General features: G+C 43.4%; 1 protein-coding gene across 3 annotated transcripts in view; it reads right to left on the bottom strand.

Moving 5' to 3' along the window:
- The window catches only part of NOM1 (nucleolar protein with MIF4G domain 1), a 231,761-nt gene that overhangs the window by 64,982 nt on the left and 142,168 nt on the right, over positions 1 to 24,611 (bottom strand). For all 3 annotated transcript variants that reach the window (XM_069211147.1, XM_069211149.1, XM_069211148.1), the window contains exons 5-6: positions 15,718 to 15,828; positions 123 to 290 (exon numbers count right to left, since the gene is read on the bottom strand). In XM_069211147.1, coding sequence (XP_069067248.1) covers positions 123 to 290; positions 15,718 to 15,828 — 279 coding nt within the window. The remainder of the gene's footprint in view (positions 1 to 122; positions 291 to 15,717; positions 15,829 to 24,611) is intronic.

Here is a 24,611-nt window from a genome sequence, read left to right as displayed (position 1 = left end):
TTATATAAAGAGAGCCGAGACATACACTGTGACCTGATGCGTAACAACACATGATTTTCAAGAGTCAGCATTTAGGAAAACGTTAAAAGCATGTTTCTAGAAGTAAATAGACTTTGTCATACTTTTCCCACTGGTAACTTCTGCTGGCTGCTGCTGCCCGACTGGCCAATCATTGGAGCTCCACTCCATGAGGATCCTACAATCCACCATCGGCCAACTTGCTCCGCTTCCAACAGATTCTCCAGTGAGACACGAAGTTGTGTGGCGCTACCAGATGTAACATTGTTAATCTTGAAGTAAAAGCACAGGTCATCAGCAAACAGGGTTTACTCATAAGTGTGTTTTCATACATTTATCACTTAATAAAATTAAACTGCAGTTCATTAGGAAACTGCACTACATCAACTACTAAAGAGGATAGCTGTCAAATAAACAAGTTTGTCCATGATGATTACACCCAAGGTAGTAACTGCTCTGTTATGGTACTTAAGGGATATGGCACAAGTCATAAGAGCAAAAAGACTGTCATATAAAATGTAAATTGTACCTCAGCATTAAAGGTATTGCCAAGGGGTCTATGGAAGGTGTGTAAAACTGCTAAACATCTATGGAAAAAAACAAAGCAGCACAGGTGAACTAAAGAGACGCAAAAGTATGTTTTAAGTTCATATGTGCTATGAAAGCAATCTGAGGTTTAAGTCTAAAAGTTAGAAGAGGTGGCGTGTCCCTCTAATCAATTTTTATAGTGTCTTGTTTTAGCTTTTGTAAGTTGCAAATATAAAATGCTGAGAAGTGCAACAATAGCACTAGAGAGGGATCGGATGAGTGACAAAAAGTCCCTTTCAAAGGTAAGATTTATTGCCTCTTATACTGAAGGAATATTGACACAGAAAATGTCCTTTAAAGCAGCCAAGACTTTTGCAGGTCCAACTGAATAGACCAACTTTTGTCCATTTTTCAATGTGACAAGTGCAGAAGGAAAAGAGATTAAAAAGGGAACTACCGGGAAAAAAGAATTTTTTACACTCCATGGCACCTCATATTTAGGTCTAGAGTTAGCCAAAACCTTTTGATTTGACTAAACTCATATGTATAATATACCTACTTTGAGCCAGTCTGCGTCATCCATTTTTCTGTTATTTTATCATTCACAAATTTCTTCAGCCAACTATTGCATGCAGCAGGGGCCAGTGAGTAAGGCCATTGTAGCCACTGGCTAACTTCACTGTAAAATAATAAATATCTAGAAACATAACTACAAAGAAAGGGTATACATGTATAAGAAAGATAATATATTGGGATATAAAGTTGTATTGTATAAACTCAGACTTTAAAGTGTTGCTGTTGTGAAGCTAACTTATTTGGCCTTTTTTTATATATTATTTTCCTTTTATATTTTCCTCAATATTTCCTTAGTGAAGCACTTGCAGATAAAATAGTTATGATAATATTTATATATTGTGATAGATAAATAAAAAAGACAGCCATAAACATCTAATAAAGTAACTTACATGAAAACTCTGCAGTAAACTATAAATATGTTAAGCATAAAATATATACACACATATATACACAGGCGCCAGTAGGTAGTTATAGTTAGGACCTAGTTTCCATAGACAAAGCGTTTTTTGTTTAGCCATTAACTTTGGTGCCATTTGACGAATCCTCACAAAATTTTAAAAATTAGTTTGCCACTCACTTTAGCTGCTATACTGAACGTTTCAGGGTGATTCGTAAAGCAGGGACCTAGAAAAAGCGAAGGGCCCCAAAACATGTTTCCCCCATGCAATTCTCCACAGGGATTTTACTTACAACTACCGCCCGAACCGCTGAATGGAAATGCACCAAATTTGGCAGAAAGCTAGATCTTGGTCTGGAAAGAGTGCCTTTTGTAATTCAGTGTAAATCCGTTCAGTAGTTTTGGAGTTATTAAAGAAAAAAGAAATATAGATATCTGGGCTGAGCCTCGGCACAGATTTTATGGTGAGATCTGATTGGCTGCCAGCACTTCAACAAGGAGTGGTGAGTCTAAAGAAAAAGGTTAAAAAAAAAAAAAACAGAAGAGGGCAGGATAGGAATACCCTGACCTCTATGTGCGCATGTAAGTAGGTATATAGTCTGTTCATGGTTTGATTTCCAATGAAAGGGTAAAAATGAGCATGCAGTGTATCATTAACATAGAATAAAGCTGAGGGGATCTTTGGTTGAGGAAGGAAGCTGTGTATGAGAGGGAGGGAAGACCAGGAGCAGCTTGTGTGGCTGGGGCTTGGTAGGGGAGGGTGTATGTGGGGGGTGCGGAGGGCGTGGGAGAAAATTAAACAATAATAAAAAAAAAACCTTACCTGCTTTGCTTTGCTCCTCTCCCGTCCCTGCTGAAGGCACAGGCACCCAGCCTGCCCTGAGCCAATCCTGAGGCTGCTCTGAGCAGCATCAGGATTGGATGGGAGTGTCCAGCCAGGGCACTCCCAGGCAGACTGGGAGCCTGTGCTGGGTCTCTCCAGCCCAGGAACCGTGTTGATGGGCTGGAGAGAGCCCTGTGCGCATGTGTGCACTGGGCAAACACACATGCGCTCCGAGGAGAGTGCACAGTGCACTCCCCTCAGCTCGTCACCCCCAATGTCCCACCCTTTTTTACATGGAAAGGATAATAAACAGAGTTTTTTATCCTTTCCATGTAAAGGTAATTGTAGCGGTCGCTGCTGGCGGGGGGCGACGCTCCTCCGCCCATACGGGGGAGCTGCGCCTGGAGAAGACACATACATGTCTTCACATATGCATAAAAATGTATGTGTTGTTTTTAATTTCCAAATAAAAGGTAAAAATAAAGAATAACACATGGCGGAGGTACATGTTCAGTCATGGGAACTAAAGCTTGGAAAGAATTTCCCATAAACTTGAGAACCATTCTCGACCATTTTATATTTCCTAAATTGTTAAGAATTCTATAATTCCGAAAATAAATGCAAGAAAACTTGTTAGAAAGTATAACTACATTTGATGTTCGTGCCAAGAGGGTCCTACGAGGATAAATATTTCACTTTATGTAAAACAGCATGATATAGGCACAAATGCACGCATACTGTATATATATCTATAAATAGATATATATATATATATTAGCGTTTTGAGTAAAATACATAATTATTCACAAATGAGCACATAAGCTAACATTATTTCATTTGCTGAGCAACAAAATAGATTTGCATACAAATTCACTGAAAAGGAACAAAGGCTACACGGACGTTATAGTAAGGAAATAGAATAAAAACAAACCTTAGAAATTCACTGAAAAAAATCAAAGGTTACAGGGACGTTATAGTTAAGTTCAGAGTTTAAACACATACAACCATAGAAATTCAGCAGTTATGGTTACCTGAGCCAACTATAACTTACGTCCCCGCAATGAACTGCTTATGACTTCACAGATTATAATACTTATGACATGGTCAGTGACATCACCAATGACATCACTGATGACATCATTTAGTAAGTGTTTCGTAAAAGTTTCTGATACCCAAAGATATATACTAGGCTACTGCAGAAGTTAAATACCTATTGTTTCTGTTCTACTAACGAGTGATACTACTTGTCACCTATGTCATCTGATCTATAATCCCCTTTGTAAAGCGGGTGTACTATTTATCAGTGAACTAGACTCTACACTGACACATATCCCCCTCTGAAGTATGTGTATTATGGTGCTTTGCGACATTCTAAACTGTTCACCGAGACTTTACTCCAGAGTGATGGCTAAGTATAGTTCTGTTATATGACATACTGACCAATTTCCTTAGATGCCTCTCCTTTATGATGAATGCCTGTAGTGGGTGCCTGCTATAAATTGATCTGTTTACTAACACCTTTCTCTAGAGTGAAGGCCCAGTGTGGCAGACATTTCCACCAGACTGACCCGTCTGCTCACACCTTTCTCCAGGAAGAAGAATACTTTTACAAGTGGTTTGTGACACTGTGGCCTGTCCGCTAACACCTCACTATTGGTTGTTTATTGTAGTGGTTTGTATACATTTTCAATAAAACCTTTTTCTAGGTTTACTAATGGTGGTTTGCAATAGACTAGCCTATATAGACATTTGATTTTGGTCATTAGTGTTTGCAGTAGTGGTTTAGAAAACACAGGACTATCTGCTGGGAACTGTGTCTTACGCGATAAGGGAGTGTAGCAGTTGATAAGGGATAGTGAGCTCTGTGCTATACGTCTCGCCTGAGCCTCCGTATTTTTCATACAAATTAAATGGTATTTTATGAAGTAGATTAAAGTTTACTTTGCTGGATGATGTCATCAGTGATGTCATTAGTGATGTCATTTTAAATGTCATCAGTGATGTCACTGACCATGTCATAAGTGGCGTAATATGTGTGGTCATAAGCAGTGCATTGCAGGGGTGTAAGTTATAGTTAGATCAGGTAACTATAACTGCTGAATTTCTATGGTTTTGTGTGGAAAATCTGAACCTAACTATAACGTCCCTGTAACCTTTGTTTTTTTAACAAACATATGTGTATCTATATCTATATATGTATATATCTACATATATATATATATATATATATATATATCTAAAAAAACGTACTAGCTGTCGCCAGTTGGTAATTATAGTTAGGAAATAGTTTCCATAGCAAAAGTGTCTTTTCTTTTGCTAATAACTTTGGCACCGTTTGAGGAATCTTCACTACATTTTCAAATCTAGTTTGCCAGTCACTTCAGATGCTGTCTGTAAAGATTTGGGTGATCCATCAAATAGGGGCTGAGAAAACAGGGGGGACCAAAAACACATCTTCCCCATGCAATTGCCATAGGGATTTTAGACACGACTACAGCCCAAACAGTTGAACGGAATTACACCATTTTTGGAGTTTTTCAAACAAAAAGATTTATGTATATCTAGAGATGCAGATCCTCCACGGATCCACACGCCAACAGCAATACAGTGATTGACTGGCTGCAATCTGGGAGAAAAGTTGTAGCCACCATTTTGTTCATCTTGACTCTGTTCCCAGTGGGGTAAATAACATTTAAAAGTGATATAAGGGGTCAGGTTAGAGGTACCCTGACCTCATGGGACTGATGGAGAGGTCTGTGAGGGACCCCCTCACGGGCAAGAAATTGTCCAAATACTTTTTTTATTTTTTTAACCTGCCAGGATTTGCAGATCCATCAGGATCCTCCTGCTTTCAGGTAGCTCTGTGGATTCAAACCCCAAATTTAAAAAAAACACATACACCCACTCACAGACCCACATACCTAGTTCACATGATCACAACACACCAACTCACAGACCGAACAAAACAACTCGCTCCCTCTCACAGACCCACACATGTGCTCACGCAACCAATCACACACACAACCATTCGTACAGCCACTCACACTCCTACAGCCACTCACACACCCATACAGCCATTCACACACACTTGCAGACCCACAAAACCACTCACAGACCACACACCCACTTACACACACACTCACACGCCCAAACAGCAATTCACACACCCACTCATAAACCCCAAAATCACTCACACAACCACTCATACACCTATTCACAGAACCACATAGCAACATCCACTCACAGACCCACACACCCACTCACACACCCACTTACACACCCAAACTACCACTCAAGCAACCATTTACATACCTAGGTTACACAGACATTATAGTTAGGAAATAGTGTTAAAACGTAGAAAACTGAAAATAATCTTAGAAATTCAGTGAACAAACGTTGTACAGGTACATTATAGTTAGGCACATATTTTATACACACACAACCATAGTCATTCAGAAGTTACAGTTCTAGCTATCTCAAGTAACTATAACTTGTGCCCTTGAGTAACTATAACTTGCGCCCTCACAATGCACCTCTAATTACCTTGCATATGACATCACTCATGACATCTTCAATGACATCATTGATATCATTGCTATATTTCCAGTGAAATCATTGATGAGAAAACCGTGCATGGTGGGAGTGCAAGTTATAGTTACTTTAGGGATTATGGTCACTTATGATGCTAGGTTGGCCAACCCCATCAATAATCCCTGTAACAAAAACATAATGATAGTACAATGGCCTTTATCTATAAATATAGCTACTTTAGGATCACTGTACTCCATATTCTCTAAGACATTACAAAGGCTGTGGCTTATTAAAAAGGGATAGAGCGCTTAGCATCCTGGTTTTGACTAGGACATATAGCTTGGTGCCTTCATAAGGGTTTTGACTAGGACATACAGCTTGGGTCACTTCATAAGGGTTATGAACCATTAAAGTTCAGGTATCTCCCAGCTGGGGGAGTAAACATCACCTACTAGCAACAGACTTAGACTCCTCCCTTTAAGAAGTGCACTATTGCCTAGTGTAGCAATAAAGGAAAGAGGGAATTACCATTAGCATTATTATAAATAGAAAACCATCATTACAGAAATTAATTATTAATAACCCCAAATTTGATGCCCGTTTCAAGTGGAATGCCTGAAATGTCCAACTGCCTATAGCAACAAGGGTTACCTTGAACCATTCTAAATAACCTATCCTAGTTCCACCCAAAAGAGACGAAAAGGCATGTATGTAGCTCACAAATCCATCACAAGTAAACTCTCTTTCCGCTAAGGTTTTCTGCAAAAGAACTATATCAAAAAGCTTTATGTATTCCAGCTATTTTGGTAACCCCAACTTGTACCAGCTGAGAATCTTGATACCATTACAGTTTGGCAGCGAGTCACGAACAGGGTTAGCAACTGCCCTCACCGCTTGCAATACTAACAGGGATCCTGAAGCTTCTGGGGTAAATTGGCTTGATCAGACTGCTTACAGAGCACATAGCAAGAGCTAGCCCGATTTGTCATTTCAACTCTCCCAAATTTGAAAGAACTTCAACATGAGGGCAGATTGGCCTATTTTGATGAGGCCAATCTGCCCCCAAGGGGGGTAGAAACCACTAGACACCAGGGAGTTTTTTCTTTGCGTGAATTTCACGTAAGGGGAGCGACCCCGTAGGCAAGGGTCGCTCCCTGGGGGGGGCAATTTATTTTAGGCCATTTCTGCCCCCCCTGGGGGCAGAAACCTCTAGGCGCCAGGGCAAATTTTTGTTTTGTGTTTTTTTTGTTGTTTTTGTTTCTTTTTTTAGAGATGGGGAGCGACCCATCAGGCAAGGGTCGCTCCCCTGGGGGGCAAATTGTATTTAGACCATTTCTGCCCCCCTGGGGGCAGATTGGCCGATTTTAGGTCAATCTGCCCCCAAGGGGGCAGAAACCACTAGGCACTGGGGATTTGTTTTTTGGCGCCAATGTCACGCAGGGGGAGCGACCCCGTAGGCAAGGGTCGCTCCCGGGGGGGGTGGGGGTTGGGGGCGGCAAATTTATTTTAGGCCATTTCTGCCCCCAGGGGGGGGCAGAACACTCTAGGCGCCAGGGCAAATTTTTTTGGGGTGTTTTTTTGTTTGTTGTTTGTTTGTTTTTTTAGAGATGGGGAGCGACCCATCAGGCAAGGGTCGCTCCCCTGTGGGGCAAATTGTATTTAGGCCATTTCTGCCCCCCTTGGGGGCAGATTGGCCGATTTTAGGTCAATATGCCCCCAAGGGGGCAGAAACCACTAGGCACATGGGATTTGTTTTTTGGTGCCAATGTCACGCAGGGGGAGCGACCCCGTAGGCAAGGGTCGCTCCCGAGGGGGGGGGTGGGGGGGGGGATGGGGAAGGGTGGGCGTTGGGGGGGCACATTTATTTTACCCTCTAGGCGCCAGGGGAAATTTTTTTTTTGAGTTTTTTTTTTTGTTTGTTTGTTTTTTTAGAGATGGGGAGCGACCCATCAGGGATTTGTTTTTTGGCACCAATGTCACGCAGGGGGAGCGACCCCGTAGGCAAGGGCCGCTCCCGGGGGGGGGGGGGAAGAGATGGGGGGGGGTGATGGGGGGGGGGGGGAGAGATGGGGGATGGGGAGGCAAATTTATTGTAGGCCATTTCTGCCCCCCCTCCCGTGGCCGGCTGAGCTAGAGGCCAAACTCCACAGGTAGGCACTTTGCAAAAACCACCTCTGTTTTCTGTGAAAAAATATGTTGTGTCCACGTTGTGTTTTGGGCCATTTCCTTTCGTGGGCGCTAGGCCTACCCACACAAGTGAGGTACCATTTTTATCGAGAGACTTAGGGGAACGCTGGGTGGAAGGAAATTTGTGGCTCCTCTCAGATTCCAGAACTTTCTGCCACAGAAATGTGAGGAACATGTGTTTTTTTAGCCACATTTTGAGGTTTGCAAAGGATTCTGGGTAACAGAACCTGGTCCGAGCCCCACAAGTCACCCCATCTTGGATTCCCCTAGGTCTCTAGCTTTAAAAAATGCACAGGGTTGGTAGGTTTCCCTAGGTGCCGGCTGAGCCACAGGCCAAAATCCACAGGTAGGCACTGTTTTCTTTAAAAAAATGGGATGTGTCCACGTTGCGCTTTGGGGTGTTTTCCGTCGCGGGCGCTAGGCCTACCCACAGAAGTGTGGTACCATTTGTATCGAGAGACTTAGGGGGACGCTGGGTGGAAGGAAATTTGTGGCTCCTCTCAGATTCCAGAACTTTCTGCCACAGAAATGTGAGGAACGTGTTTTTTTAGCAAAATTTTGAGGTTTGCAAAGGATTCTGGGTAACAGAACCTGGTCCGAGCCCCGCAAGTCACCCCATCTTGGATTCCCCTAGGTCTCTAGTTTTCAGAAATGCACAGGTTTGGTAGGTTTCCCTAGGTGCCGGCTGAGCTAGAGGCCAAAATCTACAGGTAGGCACTTCGCAAAAAACACCTCTGTTTTCTTCCAAAAATTTGGATGTGTCCACGTTGCGCTTTGGGGCGTTTCCCGTCGTGGTCGCTAGGCCTACCCACACAAGTGAGGTATCATTTTTATCGGGAGACTTGGGGAAACGCTGGGTGGAAGGAAATTTGTGGCTCCTCTCAGATTCCAGAACTTTCTGCCACAGAAATGTGAGGAACATGTGTTTTTTTAGCCAAATTTTGAGGTTAGCAAAGGATTCTGGGTAACAGAACCTGGTCCGAGCCCCGCAAGTCACCCCATCTTGGATTCCCCTAGGTCTCTAGTTTTCAGAAATGCACAGGTTTGGTAGGTTTCCCTAGGTGCCGGCTGAGCTAGAGGCCAAAATCTACAGGTAGGCACTTCGCGAAAAACACCTCTGTTTTCTTCCAAAAATGTGGATGTGTCCACGTTGCGCTTTGGGGCGTTTCCTGTCGCGGGCGCTAGGCCTACCCACACAAGTGAGGTATCATTTTTATCGGGAGACTTGGGGGAAAGCTGGGTGGAAGGAAATTTGTGGCTCCTCTCAGATTCCAGAACTTTCTGCCACAGAAATGTGAGGAACATGTGTTTTTTTTAGCCAAATTTTGAGGTTTGCAAAGGATTCTGGGTAACAGAACCTGGTCCGAGCCCCGCAAGTCACCCCATCTTGGATTCCCCTAGGTCTCTAGTTTTCAGAAATGCACAGGTTTGGTAGGTTTCCCTAGGTGTCGGCTGAGCTAGAGGCCAAAATCTACAGGTAGGCACTTCGCAAAAAACACCTCTGTTTTCTTCCAAAAATTTGGATGTGTCCACGTTGCGCTTTGGGGCGTTTCCCGTCACGGGCGCTAGGCCTACCCACACAAGTGAGGTATCATTTTTATCGGGAGACTTGGGGGAACGCTGGGTGGAAGGAAATTTCTGGCTCCTCTCAGATTCCAGAACTTTCTGCCACAGAAATGTGAGGAACATGTGTTTTTTTAGCCAAATTTTGAGGTTTGCAAAGGATTCTGGGTAACAGAACCTGGTCCGAGCCCCGCAAGTCACCCCATCTTGGATTCCCCTAGGTCTCTAGTTTTCAGAAATGCACAGGTTTGGTAGGTTTCCCTAGGTGCCGGCTGAGCTAGAGGCCAAAATCTACAGGTAGGCACTTCGCAAAAAACACCTCTGTTTTCTTCCAAAAATGTGGATGTGTCCACGTTGCGCTTTGGGGCGTTTCCTGTCGCGGACGCTAGGCCTACCCACACAAGTGAGGTATCATTTTTATCGGGAGACTTGGGGGAACGCTGGGTGGAAGGAAATTTGTGGCTCCTCTCAGATTCCAGAACTTTCTGCCACAGAAATGTGGCGAACATGTGTTTTTTTTAGCCAAATTTTGAGGTTTGCAAAGGATTCTGGGTAACAGAACCTGGTCCGAGCCCCGCAAGTCACCCCATCTTGGATTCCCCTAGGTCTCTAGTTTTCAGAAATGCACAGGTTTGGTAGGTTTCCCTAGGTGCCGGCTGAGCTAGAGGCCAAAATCTACAGGTAGACACTTCGCAAAAAATACCTCTGTTTTCTTCCACAAATTTGGATGTGTCCACGTTGCGCTTTGGGGCGTTTCCTGTCGCAGGCGCTAGGCCTATCCACACAAGTGAGGTATCATTTTTATCGGGAGACTTGGGAGAACGCTGGGTGGAAGGAAATTGGTGGCTCCTCTCAGATTCCAGAACTTTCTGCCACAGAAATGTGAGGAACATGTGTTTTGTTTAGCCAAATTTTGAGGTTTGCAAAGGATTCTGGGTAACAGAACCTGGTCCGAGCCCCGCAAGTCACCCCATCTTGGATTCCCCTAGGTCTCTAGTTTTCAGAAATGCACAGGTTTGGTAGGTTTCCCTAGGTGCCGGCTGAGCTAGAGGCCAGAATCTACAGGTAGGCACTTCGCAAAAAACACCTCTGTTTTCTTCCAAAATTTTGGATGTGTCCACGTTGCGCTTTGGGGCGTTTCCTGTCGCGGGCGCTAGGCCTACCCACACAAGTGAGGTATCATTTTTATCGGGAGACTTGGGGGAACGCTGGGTGGAAGGAAATTTGTGGCTCCTCTCAGATTCCAGAACTTTCTGCCACAGAAATGGGAGGAACATGTGTTTTTTTAGCCAAATTTTGAGGTTTGCAAAGGATTCTGGGTAACAGAACCTGGTCCGAGCCCCGCAAGTCACCCCTCCTTGGATTCCCCTAGGTCTCTAGTTTTCAGAAATGCACAGGTTTGGTATGTTTCCCTAGGTGCCGGCTGAGCTAGGGGCAAAAATCTACAGGTAGGCACTTTGCAAAAAACACCTCAGTTTTCTGTAAAAAAAAAAGGGATGTGTCCACGTTGTGTTTTGGGCCATTTCCTTTCATGGGCGCTAGGCCTACCCACACAAGTGAGGTATCATTTTTATCGGGAGACTTGGGGGAACGCTGGGTGGAAGGAAATTTGTGGCTCCTCTCAGATTCCAGAACTTTCTGCCAAAGAAATGTGAGGAACATGTGTTTTTTTAGCCAAATTTTGAGGTTTGCAAAGGATTCTGGGTAACAGAACCTGGTCCGAGCCCCGCAAGTCAACCCTCCTTGGATTCCCCTAGGTCTCTAGTTTTCAGAAATGCACAGGTTTGGTAGGTTTCCCTAGGTGCCGGCTGAGCTAGAGGCCAAAATCTACAGGTAGGCACTTCACAAAAAACACCTCTGTTTTCTTTCAAAAATTTGGATGTGTCCACGTTGCGCTTTGGGGCGTTTCCTGTCGCGGGCGCTAGGCCTACCCACACAAGTGAGGTATCATTTTTATCGGGAGACTTGGGGGAACATAGATTAGCAAAACAAGTGTTATTGCCCCTTGTCTTTCTCTACATTTTTTTCTTCCAAATATAGGAGAGTGTGTAAAAAAGACATTTATTTGAGAAATGCCCTGTAATTCACATGCTGGTATGGTCACCCCGGAATTCAGAGATGTGCAAATAACCACTGCTCCTCAACACCTTATCTTGTGCCCTTTTTGGAAATACAAAGGTTTTCTTGATAGCAATTTTTTACTCTTTATATTTCAGCAAATGAATTGCTGTATACCCGGTATAGAATGAAAACGCACTGAAGGGTGCAGCTCATTTATTGGCTCTGGGTTCCTTGGGTTCTTGATGAACCTACAAGCCCTATATATCACCGCAACCAGAGGAGTCCAGCAGACGTAACGGTATATTGCTTTCGATAATCTGACATTGCAGGGAAAAGTTACAGAGTAAAACGTAGAGAAACATTTATGTTTTTTTCACCTCAATTTCAATATTTTTCTTTTTCAGTTGTTATGTTCTGTAGGAAACCCTTGTAGGATCTACACAAATGACCTCTTACTGAATTCAGAATTTTGTCTACTTTTCAGAAATGTTTAGGTTTCTGGGATCCAGCATTGGTTTCATGCCCATTTCTGTCACTGACTGGAAGGAGGCTGAAAGCACAAAAAATTGCAAAAATGGGATATGTCCCAGTAAAATGCCAAAATGGTGTTGAAAAATTGGGTTTTCTGATTCAAGTCTGCCTGTTCCTGAAAGCTGGGAAGCTGCTGAGTTTAGCACCGCAAACCTTTTGTTGATGCCATTTTCAGGGGAAAAACCACAAGCCTTCTTCTGCAGCCACTTTTTCCAATTGTTTTGAAAAAAACGAAATTTTCCCTGTATTTTGGCCAATTTCTTGGCCTCCTTCAGGGGAACCCACAAAGTCTGGGTACCTCTAGAATCCCTAGGATGTTGGAAAAAAAGGACGCAAATTTGGCTTGGTTAGCTTATGTGGACAAAAAGTTATGAGGGCCTAAGCGCGAACTGCCCCAAATAGGCAAAAAAAGGCCTGGCACAGGAGGGGGAAAAGGCCTGGCAGCGAAGGGGTTAAATGGCAGCACACAATCAGCATCAATGAAATGAAACAAAACTAATGTCCCCTAAGGTCAGAGATTGACATTGTGATAGAGAATGACCCGGCATTCGGCCAGAAAATAATGGTGCTAACAGAAAGGCCTCTAATCTGATGCTCCTAACAGCCAATAAACTGCTGATGCATTTTAGCAATCAAACGCCTGGGCTCGGTACTACAACTGCCTGGCAATCACATATTAAAACCTAGATAAGCCAATATAGGTCCCGGAGGATTATGTACTTGCCATATTTTAAAGACAGCCGCACACATCCAAGTTAAATGAGCATACTATGAACCTTCATGTAATTAATTTACATAGCCAGTGGTTTTCCTGAAAAACTGGAATGGGTCTGGCTCTTATGGACCTAAGCTGGACATCACTGTTCTAATGCTTCTTCGGTTAGTGAATGCTGTCATTGGCTGGTTCCAGGTAACAAATGAACTTCTTGCTCGAAAAACAAAGCAGTTCATTTAGAGCACAAATGAAAATAAATAGGTAAAATTTGGCATAATAGTTTCCATTACCACCAGGCTTTACCTTGCTGTTCTGAGATAAACAGAAAAAAATCAGGTTTAAAGTGGGGTAGTAGCATGGGCACGTGTTGCATATTACCTACGCAAGTACCACAAGCATACTGCTGGTAGCAACGCAAAGCATTTTTGAATGCAGTGTTACAGTGTCACTGAATGGTAAAACTGCTTCACAGTACTTTCACCGCTAAATCATAAATGTGCATAAAGGCTAAAATCCCCAGTAACAAGGTTAAAGCAAATAGTGCACATTTGGGATATTCTCTGAATGAGCTCCCTATTTTACAATTTTGTACGCATACTGTAGCAAAGGATCGGATAAGGAATAAACTTGTTTTTGTCTTTCAAAGATACTTTTTAAACTAGGGCGTGTTCTATCCATTAGTCAAACAGGAAGATTTTCCACAAGATACACACTGCCTGCTAGCCTGAGAGAAAGTACAAGCAAGCCTGCGAAGGAAAGGATAGCATCCTGCACCGTGCCTTTAGATCCTCTGTACCATGGACACGCTCTTCATGCTGTTCAGCACGGACAAGGAATGAATACACCCGGTACTGCCATCTATTTTCTACTTCATGGAATACCCCTGCACTGGGATTTCCCTTCACAATCATAACAGAGAGAAATTCGTTATTTTCGTCCTACCAGTCTCATAAAAATAGTTTTAGAGCCTCAATTAATGTTTGATCAAAAAGTGAAGGAAACCGATTTCACAACTCAGACAGCTCAGGTCCATTAAGGAACAGTCTAAAGAGAAAGACAACTTATGGTCAGGGCATAATAACTACGAGCATTCTTATTTTAGGTGCAATATAAAAGCTTTTTTATAAATCCTATAAGTAAAAAAACTGCTCAAAGCATCAACCCAGATTCTAATTTGTGTCAGTCAATTTACACACACATGTGTTTTTAAATATGGAGCTATTACATCGGCTTATTCAACCCTGAAAATTCGGACTCTCCTGTATGTCTTCATATAACATAAAACTTACATATATATATTTATTTATGGTAACTTGGGACTACTAGTTAAATTCTTGTGTAAACAGCTCCTCGTGCCTTACCACAAAACTGGATTTTGCCAAACTGCAAAGCTTAATGACGATTACCTTAAATGTTATCATTACCATCAGAAGAACTTTACAGGGATAAAAAAATCTGTTGAGACACATTATATAAATTATTGATTTAACCGAGAAAACATAAATATGCGGATAAACATTCACATAAACCATATAAAAAAATAATAAAACACATCCTAATGGCTACCTTGCAAGCTAGTCGCCAACATCTGTCAACTACAACCAAAGGCTTATGCCAGGTAAGACCAACCAAAGGCATGTTAATATCGCTTGTTTAAAAGGCAGTTCATATAATACATTTTTGCAAGCTGCAGGCCATGCGCTGACCAAACAACTCACAAGGACAGATAAAAAATGAAGACACCTCGAGGTCAGCTGGGTTTTCAGGTTACATGGAGGCTCTGTCAAGTAGTGGGTAAAGGCTACAAATGTCATTACTCTGAGGATGTAAGTAGTACTGCGATATCTTTAACCATTCTAATCCAGTTCTGATTTAGGGGTCTTCTCAGCAGGCTATACATGGACCGGAACAACAGGAAGAAGATCGAAATCTTCATGAACTTTGCGCGGACTTGCCAGTTAAACCATGAGAAAATCTGGTACCATGGATGTGTCACTTCAACTTAGTTATAGAAACTTGAGCTAATGGTGACATTGGTTCTTATAATATGTGACTATGCTCCCCTGCTGACAGGAACCTGAAGCATGTCATGCCTGTCGACTTCGTCCACTGATCCAAAATGGTGACAACATATATGTATAGTCACTCAAAATTACTCCTTTTACATCTACCATTAAAAATGTCAATAAAGTTGCTTAATAAAGGGACCATTATGTCACTTTAGATCTCAATGACTAAGCAGATGTCATCAAACAAAGCAATAACTAAAATCACGATTGTTCGTGACTGATTGAAGTGCATGTCTAGATTAATAGAATTATTGTCTCTCAAAAAAAAAGAAAAGGACCCACCCCACGTTTCCAAAGGGCTACAACACTCCTGTTTTGTCTTGTGCGATTCATCATCCTGTTATAACTAAAACAGTTGAGTGACGTAAGCGAGCTTTGTAAGTAACTTTCTCACCTCCAGAGGGAGGCGGGGGAGGCAGATGGAAGGGGTGCTTTTCTCCCAAGCAGTCTATAATACCCCAAATTCATCTCCTCCTTGGTGCAAGCCAGAGCCTTGCTACACCTTGCTACCATATTTAGGTTCTTAAACAGGTTATGAGCCTCAAGGTTTTCCAAATTCAAATTAATACCAAGCCTTTCACACACTGACGCCATCTCACATAGTTGAATGTCCGATATATTCCCTAGTAATCTTTATTGAATGATCGAAAATCAACTCTCATGCAGTTTTAGCGTCTTATTTGTGCAAAGCTAATGGCAACAGAGGAGCTAAGCTTACCCGTGCTCTCTGTAACTTCTTCAGTTTCTCCACCGGTTCTGGATCATAACCTGGTATCTTCCGCATGTCATTATTCTTAAGTCCTAGCATGGTTTCCAGCATGAACCGGACCTAAAAAGAAATGTGTAAAATCACAGTAAAATTATAATTCCATACAACTGTACAGAGTCTGAAGTCTAGACTTTGTGCAGTAGTAGCTTGATTTCAGTTTGAGTGATAACGAACATGCTCATCTGAAGAACCACCAAAGACAACTTTTAAAGGCAGCTGCAATAAACGAGTTCAAATACACTCTTTCCCATGAATCACTTGATGAACACACATCTAAGTATGACATTCCAAGTATTTTGCTATAACTTGGCTCCACATCTTTAATGATATCTTAAATAAAAATTATACATGGAAGCACAATGTTTGAGCGAGACTGCTCGGTAAGCACGTTGCTGGGTGAGTCAACATTTGAGAATAAAAAAGTGTAACTAAAGAGCCTAACTGTGGAGGCAGATTATCATTACTAACTTATGAGCCAAAAGTTTCCAAAATAAATCAAGCACTGGAAAAACCAATAGGTCTGCTGGTGTTGTCTGCCAGCCTTTTGGCCATTCTTGTTTGTTTTGTCAGTTTTGCAAAGCTTTATTGTTATGGAAGCTGCCAGGTTCAGCAGAAATGTTATTTTGTTCTAAAAAAAAAAGTATACATTATAATAGTAACCCCTGACACTAAACAAAACTACTTTGTGCGTTGATGTGTTCCTTGTGAAAGGACAGCAATCCATAATGCATAATGAAGTCAGCCAATGGATGAAGGGTGTCGACATATTGCCAGCTGATGCATGCTGGAGTGGGTGGAAGAAAAATGGGAATAACAGAAACACAGAATAAGGGATGAAGTTTGGCTACAAAACCCTACAGGTAACTATGTCACACACTTAACTTCTGTAAAATCAACAAGTCTCAGCTACCAAAGACTTTAAAAAGCCAAACAGTCTGGCACTGGCTGCCAGCCTCTTGCCTTTGAGAAAGAAGGAAAGTACGAAGGAAAGGAAAAAGAGAAAGAAGGACTGAAAGAATGATAGGCAGACAGGGTTGCAAAGATAGAACACTCCCCTGAGCTTATATTCAGATATCATGTGAGATGCTGGTATGGTGTGAAAAGGCAGAACTCGGGTAAACAAAGGCTACTTCAAAAATAACTTTCAACAGCATTGTCAGGAAACCGGAACTGATAAAGCTGGGATGTGCCCTGTGGTCTCATCTGGTAGAAAGCTTCTTGCTATTACACAAGGCTCTACAAACAAAGGGAACACTAAATGAAAAACAAAAACTCTGGCACTGAAAGGTACTACCTTTTGTGTAGATGTTCTCCTTGTGAAAGAACTAAATGCAGTTACACAAAGTGATGTTAGCCAGTGGCCCAAGTAGGCTGACACACTGCCCCATGCTGTATGCTGTAGTGGGCAGAAGCAAAACGTGAATGACACAAGAACCAACCAATGGATGAAGAGCAGTGGATGAAAGCTCCTTTATGTAAGCATATTATACATACAAATTTAGTGAAATCAAAAGGTCTTGGCTAATGCTAGCCTTAAAGAGACTAAAGCAAGGAACATTTGGCACATCTGCCAATGTGCCGTAATTGACACTTCAGTCTTCAACGTGTTTTCTTTTTCTCTCTCCTGTGTTCTCTGACATGTGCTTATATATTTTCAGTTTGGCCATATTGACAACGGTAGGCCTCTGCACTGTTAGGAAAGTGCATAGTGCCTGCGCAGGAATGAGAATGCTGATTGGTTTCTTTTTTTTAGAAGAACTACAATTGAGTGAATGCAATTTGCCTATTGCTGCTCCCAGTTGATAGAATATGTTTGCAGTTGTCATCATCATCCTCCATCAATAATCAATTTTACATTTGTACCTTTCCAAACTCAACTGCCAACCGCTCCCTTTACTGAACAGCCACGATTGGCATATGAAACCGGATTGAATAAATTATTTTACTATAACTTTTTTGCTTGGTAACAAGGACCCTGGACAATAATTATGACAATAATTGTGGGTCCTCTGCCTCACTAATGTTATGTACACAGTGCCAAAAAATATAGGACTGCAAGTATACATGCATTTTTTCGGTGACAGACCCAGCTCTCCACAAAATCATAGGGTTTCCAACCGAAAAATGTCTGAAAAATGTTTTTTTTTTTGTTTTAAACAATTTTTTTAAACGATGTACTAAACCCAATTTATTTTTGTGTCTCATTCTGAACCTCCATTCGGAAAAGGTATGAAAGGGGCTCCCCTCCTATTTACAATTCTCAGAGAGATGGGTTATTTTGTTTTACCGTAACTGCAGTTGACAACTGTTGAAAAGCTACCTACACTTCAAAGCAGCTGGTAACTCATCTGTAGAAGAGAAATTGTTTATGCTGGCCATCTTTGGACATATATGTGGAAGCATCTGGTGTTTTTGGCATAAATTGTTTTCCTTAAATGATATTTAGCCATCCCACTTTTTAAACCACTAAGTTCATATCTTACTAGAACATACTTTGTTTCATGATTCTTTTCTTTGACTTGCCTCTTTGATGCGCTCTCACCTTTATACTTTCACCCCTACAACCTTACTTTTAGTACGTGAAAGACCCCACACTCAATTTACTCTTACTTACTCTGTGGAGCAATTATGTACTTTTTCACTTGTGGTATATACCATTTGGAATTTAAAAAATAACTCACTCAGATTTCTTTTTAATTGTTGCGGGAGGAAAAACTACAGTAGTATCAAATTTTAGGTTGCTAAATTATAATACAGTTTATGTTAAGATGTTCTGACTGTACTTGAAAAACATATTTCCCGGAATATCACTTGGGCATTTCAATGGAACAAAGAGCCAATCTGACTAGCAAAATAGGGAACATTTTAGTTACAAATCTATGTCAGGACCCGGAGAAGAGGATGATGCTGTTCTTTCTTCCATTTATTAACACAGCAGCCATATTGAGAACCTTAACAACAACTACATTTCCCAGAATCCCAAGAAAAGGAAGACAAAAGTAACAGTTCAACATCCAAAGGGATGCCAGGAAATGCCATAACTATCCATGTCCCTTCTTGCCGTCCCTCTCTCTTCACTGCTCTGCAGGAGAGTTCAAGTTAGGTATTGGGTCTCAGGTCCCCTCTGCTTTTCTGTGCGCTAATTAGAATGTCCTTTTCATGCTTGGTAAATAAACGTGAGAGTTGACTTGCTCTGACACCCTTTGTGGTGGTTTGCTTGTTGTACAGCTCGATTTACCAGTTTCACAGCAACCACAGGAACACTTGATGCTCTTCTGGGGCCACCCCAGGCCTTCAAGCTGTTAACAGATGGCATCTCCACTCCCAGGGCTCGGAGGCTTCAAAAGGCAGTTTTAGGCCACAAAATCTTCTCCTTCAGACGCCCTATATGGCTTTGCCGTCTCAAGGATTACTTAGTTTACCTCACCTCTCCCTGCTTTGGATGGCTCATAGACTGGATCTGATGGTGATTCAGACCAAGAATGGCCCTGACAGCTGGTTGACAAAAGGGGTCTGCCCCTGAGGAATCACGCAGATCACAATTTGACAAGCTGGAGCCATAGGAGCATATTCATCATTGTTCTTCCGAATGGTCTCCAGGGGACAAGGTAGCCACTTACCTGGCTGGATGACTTTGTAAACCCATTGATAAGGAGATAAGGAATTGTCTTTGGGCAGAGTGTCCCCGTCCTTCCCTGGATGACAAGATGGCAGCCCCACCAGGAATGGATGCCAGAATGGCCACATTCCTAACTACATTTTTTCAGGGACCCAAAAATGGGGACAGGCGCTCCTGGCGGTCTTGTCAGGATAAGCTCCTGGATGTCACGGGCCCCCAGACAAAAATTCTAGACATGGCAGAAGACACCAAAGCGTTTGAAGCCCTTATCTCCCTAGAAGTACCATCTGGCTGGACCCAGCCCACCATTATCTTTCTGGGCAATGCCAATGTGCCATCTCTACAAAAAGGCACAGGTCATTGCTGATAAGAATCGACCCTAAGCTTGAGGACCTGGCAACATCGGAGACCGGACAGGTGGGTCAAGGCAGGCTTTTCGGTGATCCCTTTGTCTCGGAGCTGGCAAAATTTGTGCTGACTTTCAACTCATTGGATAAGACCCAGTCCTCCATAAAACATATCTTCGACTGTTGGGTTTTTACTGGGGCTGGCTATGATAGGGTCGCCCAGTCGGCCGCTCACAACCTAAAGCCTGACAGAAGACAACCTTCCCAATGAGGTCAATGGCAAGACTCCACCTGCTCTTTGTTTTTTTTTTTACCCCCCCCCCCCCCCCCCCACCTCGAGGGCGGCCCCACCACATGGACTCATACAACGGTTCCAGAGATGGAGGCTCCGCCACTAGCACACGTGTTGTTGGGGTCTGTCTGGCACATTTCATAGACAACTGGACACAGCTCACCTCTGACGCTTGGGTGCTTCAAACAGTCCAGGGTTTCCACATTTAGTTCTACAGGTCACCATTTCAACTGGTTACCCTCTCTCCCCTCCGCTTCTCAAAGAAGAGGAGGATCTCATCCAGGTGGAGATACAAGAGCTCTTAGCCAAAGGGGCCATTATTTCTTCCTTCCTCACCATTCAGGATTCCTAAGCAGTTTGTTCCTCATGGAGAAACGGGATGGAGGCCAGTGCCCATTGATCAACTTCCAGGAATTCAACAAGTGGTTGGTCTTCCGACACTTCAAGATGGAGGGAATCCACCTCCTGAGGCCCAACGACTGGATGATATGCCTGGACCATAAGGATGCTTATCTAAGAAGCCCTATCTTTCCGCCACACAGATGCTTCCTTTAATTTCAGTGGCAAAGCCAAACTTTTGAATTTAGCTCCCTCCTCTTCGGCTTATCCTCGGGCCACTGGTGTTTCACCAAAGTCCTCAACCCCCTGGTTGAACACCTGAGAGTGTCAGGTATTCGCAAAATAGTGTACCTCCACGATATGCTCTTCTTGGACTACTGCTGTCTCGTGCTGTTGGCTCATTTGGAACAGGCAGTATGGCCCTCATTACAACCACGGCGGGGGTTACCGCCGAATGACCGCACCGCGGTCAAAAGACCGCGGCGGCCATTCTGGCTTTCCCGCTGGGCTGGCAGGCGACCACCAAAAGGCCGCCCGCCGGCCCAGCGGGAAAGACCCAGCAACGATGAAGCCGGCTCCGAATGGAGCCAGCGGAGTTGCTGGAGTGCGACAGGTGCAGTGGCACCCGTCGCGATTTTCAGTGTCTGCTAGGCAGACACTGAAAATCATGGTGGGGCCCTGTGAGGGGGCCCCTGCACTGCCCATGCCCCACGACACCCGTTCCTGCCATCCTGTTCCTGGCGTTTTTTACCGCCAGGACCACGATGGCGGGAAGGGGGTCGGAATCCCCATGGCGGTGCTGCGCGCAGCGCCGCCATGGCGGATTCCTTGGGCCAGGGGTAAACCGGCGGGAAACCGCCGGTTGCCCTTAGAATGGCCCATGAAGCACCGCCAGCCTGTTGGCGGTGCTTCCGCGGCCCTCTGCCCTGGCGGTTGGAAACCGCCAGGGTAAGAATGAGGGCCTATGTCTCCTACAATCCTTGGGATTCATCATCAACCGCAAGAAGTCTGCCTTAAACTGCTTTTGGAATCTGGCTTGCTTTGTGATAGACTCTGTGGTGTCTACCCTGAGTCTTCCCTCTCCAAAAATGACCAAGATACAACACAAGGTACACTGAACACTGGCCAAGTCGACAACCTCTCTTTGTCAGATCAACAGAGTGGTCGGTCTCCTTTCGTCTTCCACCCAGGCCATCTTTCCGGGACCCTTACATTTTTGGACGTTTCAGAGACTGAATGCATCTCAGCTTTGCTACAGTCTCACTCCCAATTCTTACCTCTTTCGGAGGAGGCCAAGGAAGAAGTTACCCATATAGTCATGGAACAGCCGCACCATCTTTGGTCTCGAACCGGATTCAGTGATCGAATCTGATGCCAGTGGCACTTGCTGCAGTGCACAATGTGGGAAATTCACTACAGGTGGCAGTTGGTCTGCTGCAGAACACTCCCTTCACATCAACTGCCTGGACTTAATTGCAGTTTCCTTCACGTTGTGGTGCTAAATCAAGCAGCAGGCTCAGTGCTGCATCTGGCGATGGACAACAGAGTGGAGGTCTGCTACATCAACCATCTCAAAGGTACGCAGACCCGAGCACTCTCTGATACGGACTTTTGGGAGTTTTGCCTCGAACACCAGATCTGAGTGATGGCGGAACACCTCCTGGGGATGGCCTATCAGATAGCAGACTGACGATCATGACATCTTCGGGAGTCAAGCCTGTGGAAATTGCTTCCTGCAGTAAATCTAGCTCTCTCTGCTCAGTGGGGCCCATTCACGATCAATCTTTTTGCGTCTCCACTCGACCACCAATTTCCCCAGTACTTCAGTTTGAGGCCAGATCCCGCAGCGGAGGTGACCAACGATTTTCTTCAGGACTGGTAACGAGAAAGACTACACCTTTCCACCTTTTGCTGCAATAATGAGACTGTGGAACAGACAGGCAGCGGATCTGGTGATTGTGACACGACGTTAAAGTTGCAAGTAAGGTTTCCAGTTCCAATGGAACTTTCTTGGGATTTTCCAATCAGCCTACCCCTACATCCGTCTCTCCAGGAATCCCCATCATCTAGTGATGGACAGAACCCTCCAGCTCATGGTGTGGAGGATTACAGGGCTCGATGGCAAGTCCCGGGACTTTTGATAAAGGCTTCAGACCTCCTCTCACAGGCTTGGGCGGACAGTGCAATCAAATGCCACCGATAGGCTTGGTCTAGATGGCTGGGTTGGTGTCACCAAGGGGGTTTGGATCCCATGGGGACCAACGTTGTCGCAATCTTAAATTTCCTGGCCAGAGGGACTAACATACAGATCGATCAATACCTTTCGATCAGTTAGTTCTGCTGGATGTGCTTTGTTGGGAGGCCTCCAGGTCGGGGAACACCCCTTGGTTAAAACACTGTTCAAGGGCATTAGATTGTCTCTCCCGCCGGAACCGAGGTCCTCAGTCCTGTGGGACGTCAACTAAGTTTTGAACCTTTTCACCTAGTGGCCTTCCAACAGGTATCATTCTCATATACAATTGTCATTCAGACTGGCCACCCTCCTTTGTCTGATCTCCTACAGACAGTGTCCGAAGTCTGGGGCCTTGGATATTATGGGGAAAACGTTTACCTCGGATGGGGTCACCTTTCATGTTGCACGAAGGACGAAACACAATTCACGCCTGTGTCCGTATTGGGCCTTTTCTGACAAAGTTGTGTGTGGTTTGGTGTATCAAGGCATATGAGGTCGTGACTGAAGAACTTTGGCCTCGGGGGAATGGCAACTGCTCATTGCCATCCAAAAACCTTTTAATGCGGGCTCTTCCTCAACCACTGAGCAATGGGTTCGGTGGGACTTGCAAGAAGCAGGCTTCGATATGAAGAGATTTGGTGCACCTTTGACCAAAAGGGCTATGGCATCCTTTGCTCTTGGAGCTCGCTTAGAGGATATTTTGAATGCGGTGGACTGGTATTCTGATTCCACCTTTAGTAGGTTTTATTTCAAACCATTCTCCTCCATTGCAGCTCTGGTGGAGTATGAGCTTTAAACTAGCATAATCCTCACTTCCGGGTCCTGACGTATAGTGAACCATTCCCCTAGCTAATGTAAAAGAAAGTTCCAATTCTATTAATGGGGAAGAGGATTAGCTCACCCCATGTAGGCATCATTCCCTCCCAAACAAGACGTTTCTATTATGGATGTAAGTAAAAAAAAAAAAAAAAAAAAAAAAAAAAACCTTAGTCATCTGATGTCAAGTGCTTCTGCTCTGCCAAATTTGCAATGTTGAATTCGTACCCTCTATGATAATGGTTATGTGATAAATATAGTTTCGTTGGAAAGTACAGACGGTTTATGGTTGCTCCGTTGATTGTTGCAGGATCAGGGTCAACTAAATAAGAAAGAGATCTTCCACAGCCGGCTTTTATTGCAGGAAGAAAGAGGGACAGCAAGAAGGGACATGGATAGTTATGGCATTCCTTGGCGTCCCATTGGATGTGGAAATGTTACTTCTTTTGTCTTCATTTCTCTAGGATTCTTGGAAACGCAGATGTTGTTAAGGTTCTCAATACGGATACTGTATTAATACACCAAGGAAAGAACAGCATAATCCGCACCTCCAGGTCCTGGCATTGAATTGAAACTTCTGTTAGGTTAGTTAGGACATTTTTCATTCAATGCAACAAGAGGTTTACAGACTACAAGCTTATAAAACATTCTCTAAAACACTTTATATCTTGTTCTTCATACGTTTTCATCTCAGGTACACGTTGTGTAAAATATTCTTGTTTGGTATTTGAAAATTAGACTATATTTTCTCCCAATAGGTATGTAAAAAAAAAAATTACTGTAACCTAAAACATTTGCGGAAGTTTCAGCACATTCCCTCAAGTAACAAACAGAGGTGGTAGTCGGCAATGCTATTCAATATTTGCGTTGTACATATATGAAAGGCTACCAAATATTTCAGGCAAGATCGCAAGACCAGAGGGTTAGGTGTAGAGGCTTGAAAACAAAGTCCAAATCTACGCTCTATTTATCTTTTCTTTTTATTAAAACATATGAAAATAAAATTATGTTGTAGCAAGGGAGCAAAGGGACTGCAGGGTGCCAAAGGTATGTATCTTTTTATTTTTCACAAATTAACTTAAATAATATTTCAAACACTTCAATAATGTTTCCAAATTAAATTTTAATAACAAGTTGTCATATACTTGAACAAAACTAGCAGTTAGTCAAACACACCTGTGAAGTGGTAAGGGAAGC

Source organism: Pleurodeles waltl, chromosome 10, assembly GCF_031143425.1.
Source record: "Pleurodeles waltl isolate 20211129_DDA chromosome 10, aPleWal1.hap1.20221129, whole genome shotgun sequence".
NCBI classification, from domain to species: Eukaryota; Metazoa; Chordata; class Amphibia; order Caudata; family Salamandridae; genus Pleurodeles; species Pleurodeles waltl.
This window is presented reverse-complemented; position numbering and strand designations above follow the sequence as displayed.